Source organism: Bombus fervidus, chromosome 5, assembly GCF_041682495.2.
Source record: "Bombus fervidus isolate BK054 chromosome 5, iyBomFerv1, whole genome shotgun sequence".
Taxonomy (NCBI): Eukaryota; Metazoa; Arthropoda; class Insecta; order Hymenoptera; family Apidae; genus Bombus; species Bombus fervidus.
Window position 1 is genome coordinate 406,378 of NC_091521.1, and position 9,085 is coordinate 415,462.

The following is a 9,085-nucleotide window of genomic DNA, read 5'->3' on the forward strand; positions in this document are numbered from 1 at the left end:
TTAATTCTATAATAATTCAGACTTCCTTAAAATTTTCTATTTTTATGAGCATAAACATTGTTAAATATCGAATTTTACAAAATATATATATCCGATCTATTCAACTGCGCATAACAGATTATACAGAACGAAGCACATAAATGTTTTTCGAACGTCTGTTAGCTCCATTTATAACAAATTTCTACACGAACTTTTGACGATATAGTTTAGTAACTCCATAAAACAGCAGCTGTTCACATTACATTTTTTTGTTTCCAATAGTTGTAAAATATGCTATAGTAATGTTCCATCCATGAGTTTTCTTATTATTTCTAAATTCTAATTATTACTGAGAACATAGATAATATAACTAATAATACTATGTGATCAGTCGTGTATTTTATAAACTTCAATGTTTAAGTACTACAATCAAGACCTCCAAAAATATTTATATGCAATTTAAATATAATAAGGAAAAGCTTGTATGTTGTAGATACGTTATTTAAGTAATAATAGGAAATATCAATATTTCAAAATTCAAGATGATGCATAAATTATAAATAAAATAGCTCTTTCTGCAAGAACGCGTACGAAACGTTACATTAAGGTACATATATTATACAAGAAACTCAATCATATACGACATTTGCAGAAATCGATTATATCATAATACACAGAAAACCAAGCATAACATTCATTTATTTATTACTTAACCCGTTACCTAAGCATCTCGTTTCAATCTCTTCCTGTTCGTATATAAGCATCGATTTTCTTCGAAATTCGAATTCTCGATATTTCGAGAAATGCTCTATAAATTGTTAGAGTTATTAAAAATGATACATTTATATTCTCAGATAAATATTCTCACAAAAATTGTTATAACGATAATCAGTATAGAAGTCAATTCAGAATTGTGAACGTAACCGGAATTCTCGCCCATTTTTGGATGTTTAGGATAAGCTGTCTGTACTTCTGTCGTAGAATCGTGCGGATTGTTTGTAGTTGAAGATGAATTCATCGAACAAACAGTTCCTTTTATAGCTTCTTTAACCGAACCCGTAACGATTCTAAAATTATAATCTTCAGGATCCAGACGAGAGTACATAAAAGTAGGCAAACGATCCGAGAGTATCCAAATATTCCCATTTCGATCAATCTAAAATTAACAGAAAGTAAATTAAAAAACGGTATTTAAATGGGTTAGCTTATGATTCAGTACTGAAAAAGATAAAGCAAATATAGTAGAATTTGATGTATTCGAAATTATAGGGACACACGATTGTTTGAATGAGAAAATTTTTGGATAGTGGAACACTCTCTATCTTAAGCTATTTATAAGTATTTTTTAATACTAAATGGAAATAAATATCAGTCTCAATACATTTTTCTTTCTCAGAACGCAGGTTAAGAATACATAAAATATTAATAATAATTTTGCATAATGTTATTAATAAAAAATACAGTATAATTTACAAAAGATGAAAAGGACAACAAAAATATAGTGGGCTAAATCACTTTGTTTTAAAGTTTTGTTTTAAACCTATTCAAAGATAGAACTGATCTTTAAACACAAGTCTAATTATATATAAATTTATTTATATATAAATTTTTTAAACAAATTTCAAGCTCAGCTGCGTGCTTACTCGTATATTCAGTCTGTTCAACTTTTGTCGCTATAAGAATAATTCATATCAGCATATGGCGAGTAAAAGAATCGAGAAAGAGCAAGAGAATAGACATTCGTAGATAAGTCATAAATTACAGTATCGCGGTTACGTTTCTGAGAAGTTGACGTTTCCAACACGCGTGTAGCTCAAAGTTAATTGTACATACATACATATATGTATACATATATATAAAATTCCAGTTTCAATATGGAAAGTAATAAAAGTATTTACCTTTAAATCGTTGGGAAAAACCATTGTGACGTTATCTACATAAATAAAACCTTGTTGCTCGATTGTGAACGTATTTTGAGGTTTCCAGCACGCAATAGCATTCAAAACAGCTAATGCATAAAACAGAACTCCGGTGTCTGGATCTAAAAAGCTCACGCTACTTTGACCATTATGTCCGCGAGATCCTAAGGCATGAAATTCATGGAAGTTGTCTGAAACCCATAAAAATCGAATTATAATTAACATCGTAAATATAACGTGAAACTATAGATGTATTTAACTACGTCTGTCTTGACTGAACTTACGAACTTTTAATTACCTGGAGAAGTGGCACGTTCAGGATCTCTTAGTAACTTAGTACTAACTGAAAATTCCATGGTGCTAGAAAGTGGATGGAAATACATTACACTATAGCCATCGTTAGTTGGTGCAAGACCCATACCGAAGAGACCATCGGTCCATTGGAACGAAATTCCCGATACATTGAATTCTTCAGCCTTAAAAGTTACAATGTTAAAAAAATAAGGGAAATGTACATGACAAATTGGATCAAATTTTTTCCTATGATTCGTATCTTCCGAAATGTCGAGATTATTTAGAATTTGTTAATGGGAGGAGTCGGAGATATCGAAGTAATCATTCTAATTACGCATCTTCGTCTATATGAAAAAAACAATTATGACATATATCTAGTAGTGGTTAACAGGTAGAGGAACATAGATAAGAACTTCATCTTATTCGGAAAAATGATATTAGATACTTAACGTTAATAAAAGATACTAACTTGAGAATCTGGTTGAAAGAAATGATGTTTAAGAAGCCACGAATTTTCCGACTTCCATGAATAAACAACGAGTCCAGGACCACCCAAGTCAGCCAGATAAGCAAATGTATCTTCGCAAGAATAATCTTCGACGGCGATATTTGCAAAAAGAGAGTCAGGTGTTTTTTGATCTTCCGGAATAATAAATTTTCGGAGTAAACGATCGTTTGTTAAATCGTAAATGAGTAATGCTGGTGGAGCTTGCTGTTCTGGACTATCCAAAATATCAGTAAATCCTGTATCAAGAACCCATAGTCTTTCGCAGCGATCTGCACGAATTCGAAACGTTGAAATAATCTCTGGGACGTTTCCAGCTCGATATTGATGCGCCTCCCAAGAAGGATACGGGATTAAACTAGGAGACTCGCGTGTATCTAAAATCATTATTTTACGTAATCGAAAATATAAAATAAATAAAGCAATAAGCATATTTTCTTAAAGAATAATCTATTTATACTGCTGTCTGTAATAGAATACTTCGGAGTTAGAGTCATTTAATGACTAGACGATTTTTATAGTTTTAAAGTCATTTGGCTAAGCCCTATTCACTAAAGCTTAACATCTGTGTAATATACGTTTATCCATCGATGGTAATTACCGTTAATGTAAAAGTAATTCAAACTAGCAACTACACCACGTCTCCATCTTGGCACAGTAACGAAGATCCTAGTATTTGTAATCTCAAGGCCAAGCGGAAGATTATCTTCCTGCTTGTATTCTGGGAATAGAAGCTCGGTATCGTTACTTGGCCATTCATACTCAAGCTGTTTCCATTGATAGGTCACACGAAGTTTATCACTGGCTACAACCATTATCCAAAAATAACTCTGAAGTAGTGCGTTGAAAAGAGGTAGAGTCGATTTCCTTCGCATTTTGATTTCCTGATTCTGTAATTAGAATAGACGTTTGCCGCGTTGACACTACAAATTAGCATTACGATAGAATTAATGAATACCGCATGTAAATTATCAGAATTATAATTGCAAATTTTTGTTAAATGTAAAGTACCATCGTATAGATGGAAGAAGTATTACCGATCTAACATCGCAATTAGAACCGTACGCGTTTCATAAAAATATTTACATTCAATCTCGGCTACTAAAACTTCTTACTGATTAATATACAGAATGTTTCACTTTTTTCGGTCAAATTTTATGTTTGTACATACAGCACGAGTTTTACCTAATGTTATCGAAGACTATTACGAAACTAAATTACACCATTTGACATCCTTTAATTGGAGCATACTAATATGTATGTAATGCTTTTCACAAGTAAAACATTCCTCAAAATTGAACGGTCCAAAAATTTGTCTGTAATTCTCTGAACGGGAGTCTAATTTGTCATGGAATTGATGCACATATATATATTTATACTATTGATAATAAACTATACATTAATGCAACAATATGACAGAGGTATAAGAGAATGTTACAACGCAATCGTGTAAATCGGAAACAACATTGTGAACAATATTATATTATGTAAGCACTAATCACGATAAAATATCACATAAATGTTAATCAGAATGCTATAATAATCAGAACGTGCCGCGATAGAAAAGAAATATTTACGAAAAACAAAAATAGATCTTCGGTACAAAGAATTGTATTTATAAACATAGAAGTTGGATAAAGCTATCAAAAAATGAAATTAATTTCTTGTACCTTCAACAAAATGAATATCCAGAGCGATATATCGAAGTTATATATTATTTCAAAATCTTCGTAATAAATCTAATATATTAGTAACTTTTAAACAAAATTATGAAATAAAATGTGTTTCTTCGAAAACTTTCCAGCAGATACATATAAATGTCTGGTGTGATTCCCTCCAACATTCATTGCTATTTATCTGGATTAATATTTAAATACTTGATTAATAGGCACTTGATCGAGTACTTAAATAGTAATTCTATAATAAACGAGGAAGAAATATATGTAATAGGTTTATTTCTATGAGTAAACTTCATCTTTCTTTAAATATTTAGGAAATTTGATATATATAACTACACGCATACTACGGATATTAGGAAAATTAACAATATGACACTAACAACCAGAACTTACATCTTTAATGCAATCATACTTTCTATCGTACAAGCCAAATAATCACACGGTAGTAAAGTGGGTCAACAAACTGGCTACATTTACCGTGAGTTAGAAAATTTTCACAGTTTTAGGTACTTCTATAATGTAATTCTATACATTTTTAGTACAATTTACCTAAATATATACTCTATTGTAATTGATACTAAACTAAATTTGAAAAACTAAATTTTTTGCTAACCATAATCCCTAATAATGGATTAAGCATTGAAAGTAAATGAAAAATTAGAAATCATATAAAGATGTAAGGAAGCTATATTTACGCGTTGTAAACGTTAAATATTATAATTTTTTCAAAATTATTCTTTGTTAGTTAACTTTATAAATATGCAAATCGTTTTTTTCAAACACGTTTTCTTCATTTTTCTAATACCGATAAAATTACTTGACAGTATCGAATGCTTAATTTATTTAAAAGATTGTTATTTTTTGGAGAATATTTAGCGGGTAAGTAAGAAACGCAGATCTAATATATTTTTCTGTATTTTCAATATTACTATCATATAAATTTAAATTTTCGAACGAAATCGTTAATTTTGACATCCTGCGTATACAAAATCGTGATCTACATATTTTCGATGAACAGTCTCGGTTTAAATAGTTGGAAAAACAGAAAAGTTTACTCATATACAATCCAGTTCCTAAGGTCTTTGAACTTCAAGGCATGTTCTATTTTAACAAAACTAATGTTCATGTAAATTATGAATTTAACATCACTTGTGCCGTTTAATAAAATCATTACTATATCACAATGCTATACTTTTTTTGGCACTTAAATATTAAGTTGAGTGATATTTCTATATATCTTTGTTTGGAAGCAAAAATATGATAATATAAATATATTAAGTATCATAAAGATGTTTTGTGTCAATGTAAATTTGATAGGAACGTCAAGTTTTTACAAAAAATATAGTACAAATTGTTCCAATAAGACACTCGGCAGAGTGAAATTAAAAATGTGGTTATACTTTAAACTGTCAATTAGTCTGTTACGCAAGTATTTGTTATTCGCAAGAAGTTTAATGTTCGAATGTTTTTTCAAGGAAAATTTTTACCGTACTTAGATAGTCGCAATTTTTTTGCCAAAATTATCAACAACAAAGCATTATTAATCAATCACTGTTTTCTTTTTGTTATACACGTTAATTGTTCACATTGTTCATTTATTTACCGTTTCCCTGTCGTTCCAGTTGAGAAATGTCGCGACAGACTGAAACACGCAAAGTACTATCGCGTCGACAACACGCGACAAACTAACATAAGGATTCGTCCGAGAAATGAAAGAGACGTTCTCCCGCAGTACCGTTTCGGTGCCGTTCAAGGCTTGCCGATTATTCATCCGCTGGACAAACTTGTTAAAATACCACGATTCGTCGTCGTTCTCCGCTAATCTATTACGTAGCTATATAGTAATAAAGAACAATAACTCAACTCAAGTAAACTGTAGGAAAGTGTCCGGTAACCGTTCATTCGTTTCACTATGTGGATCATACTTATGTAAGTTTGCAAATCGAGAAGCGTTTATAGTCGTAAAAGTATATATTACACCAAGAAATATAACTTATAAAAAAAGAAATTTAGCTCGGTTACAAATATTATTATCACTAACCAAGATTTTATCCTCTAATAAATTATTTTTCACATTTTTAATGCGAAACAAATTTATATTAAAAATTATAACGAGAACCTCGTTATTGGCACAGTGGTGACGAATAATCAGAATATAATTGACGATAGAATGTAATTTTCCTATATCTCATTTTAAATACATACTTCAACTCGAAATGTGTAATTTGAGAATAATCTTAATTATATCGTACAAATTATAAGAAGTATTTTAACTAAATATTGCTTATTCTTTAGAAAATCATACAAGAGAATTACATGTATTTAAATATTGTTTCAATGAAAAAGTAATGAAAAATAGCATGCTTTCTACTTTCTCGAACAACAATACTTCAGGTGCAGAATTGCAACTTGAAATGGATTATTTAGTATTATCAACTCAAGAAACATTGTACAACTTACCTTTTGTGCCTTTTTAAGACGTTCCACTTTCCATGCGTTTCACTTCTTCCGATTTTTTTTTAGAGAAGATTTAAGGAAATTTATTTCGAAATACTTTCGATACATTTCGTTGTAACACATATAAACACAAAATTTTTTTTACATCGATTTTATAGCAGTAATTCAAACATAATTTACTAAACGGTGATGTCTTTTCTAAATATATCTACCAATTAAAAAGAGTTATATAAATAAATGAATAAATAGAGAAATTTTTAATAAAGAAAGAAATTGATAAACCTATAAAAGTCTGTATCGCGTCAGCTAAGAATAATAAGAAAATATTACGAAAGTGAATAGAAAATACGACATGGTAGATTTCTCATAAGGTAACAAAACAAAGGGGAGAAAAGTAATATAAAATGAAATACGAAGAGTGAAATAAAACTTAATTGTAAACTGATTTATCGCTAAGTTAGTTAGTTCACTTCCCTTTGACGTAAATTCCAAGTGAAAGTTGTTAGAACGGCTGAACTGAAGATTGTATGCAAAGCATTTTCGTAGACAATTGCTCTTCTCCGTGAGACTTCTCTGTTATTTATGTTTTGATCAAGCATCGATTAATGTACCCACGACGTAACATAGTTTACACACGTTCATGTGTTTCCTAATTACGTTGTTGGTCAAACTCTGTAATTCTACAACTGCATCCTTTGATGAAAGAATGTGATGACGATAATAACACCAATTATACTACATTGAAACAACCAGGAAGGGAGTATATGAAAAATTAAGTCGAAGATAGAACAAAATCTTTTTAATGATGAAAATAAGCATTTACTTCTTAACTCTTCTATAAAATTTAGCTTCTATAAGATTACTGGTGAAGAATCTATAACGATCGAAACAATTTCGCTAATTAGAAAATTCGTTATATCATTAGACACAACTATGGCTCCTGCACACTCACACAACATGCATTTTTATAGCCTTTAAATAATGCACTCGCTCTCTAACGCTGGTACTCGATTCCTCTTAACAGGTTTGACTAGGCATCGTGCTGAGCGAGCAGTTGCGCGATTTCGAGGTCGATCGAATGCTCCCTATTATACAGCTTGCTTTCACTTTCACGATCGCTTACACCGTAGATGGTTTTACATGACAACACGGAATATGCAACGATATTATGCCCTTTTAACACAAACATTGAAGATAATTTTCTAATGCCATTTTCTTCGTCTGTTGTCACTTTCTATACTACTTTTGTCATTTCAACAGTTTTCAGTTCACAAGATGTAGCATGTACTCTACAGGTAATTTTCAGTAAAAAAGAAAATCACGTATACTATACATTTTTCTTATGTAGCAAAAGCTTATCCTTGTAGGATGTCAGATCCATGTAGCTCGATTAATCAAGTAGTTTGGAGATTTTACACGACTGACAACTTTCATTATTTCTCTATTTATACAAATTCGCAAATTTCATTGGAACCGAAAATTTTGATAGATTCTCTGTACAAGTCAATGGGTAAAATATAAAGTAAATTATTAAAGTTAAAAAATTAATTAAAGTCTTAATCAACAACTCTCGAATATTATCGCTGTTTATTTCTGTATTAGAATATCCCAGAACATGGATACTGATGTACCTTTTTTTATATTTACACAATCCAAATATGTTCACAGATATATGTAAACAGCTGCTATTTGCAGCTGCAAACTTGAACGAAACTATCACTTAACTATACTTCTTAAGACTGCAAACCCTTAAGGTAAGGTGTTCGTTACTAGATTGAAAAATATAAAAGAAAAGGCACGCGTTAACACGATTAATATCATCGACTTCTTAGTTTGCTCAGTGTGCCATATAATTCTTACTACGAAAGAAACGAAGAATCATAATAACTGTAAACCTGGTTTCACACACCAGATATGCGTATCGCGATACGTATATATGAATATACATGTACACCGATGGAAACGTTCACACGACGATTCTCCTGAGATGCAATATCGCGATACTCATTTCGTGTATCTTGGCAACGATACTTTTCGTACGAGAGCGGCAGACAAAACATCGCTATACATGATATATCACGATACACGTATCTCTCTGTAAAACCGGCCTAAAAGTAATTTAGCAAATTTGTGTAAACTTTTTGAAGAGTAACGAAAAGTACGATGATCTCATTCGTGATACCGCGCGATCATTGTGTTATCAAACAATTATCATTTATTGATTATTTCAACGAGATACAGGTGTACGTATC

General features: G+C 30.8%; 1 protein-coding gene across 2 annotated transcripts; it reads right to left on the reverse strand.

Moving 5' to 3' along the window:
* Positions 1–356: 356 nt before the first annotated feature.
* Yellow-b (L-dopachrome tautomerase yellow-b) lies at positions 357–6,243 on the reverse strand. Of its 2 annotated transcripts, none has more exons than XM_072004477.1 (6): positions 5,980–6,243; positions 3,299–3,587; positions 2,662–3,074; positions 2,197–2,374; positions 1,878–2,089; positions 357–1,135 (listed from the first exon to the last, which is right to left on the reverse strand). In XM_072004477.1, exons 1-6 carry the CDS (start codon positions 6,145–6,147, stop codon positions 830–832), a joined length of 1,566 nt encoding a protein of 521 aa, XP_071860578.1. In that variant the 5' UTR covers positions 6,148–6,243; the 3' UTR covers positions 357–829. The 2 variants fall into 2 exon arrangements, with proteins under 2 accessions (XP_071860578.1, XP_071860579.1); XM_072004478.1 differs by having other exon boundaries at positions 3,299–3,620; positions 5,980–6,079.
* Positions 6,244–9,085: the final 2,842 nt, after the last annotated feature.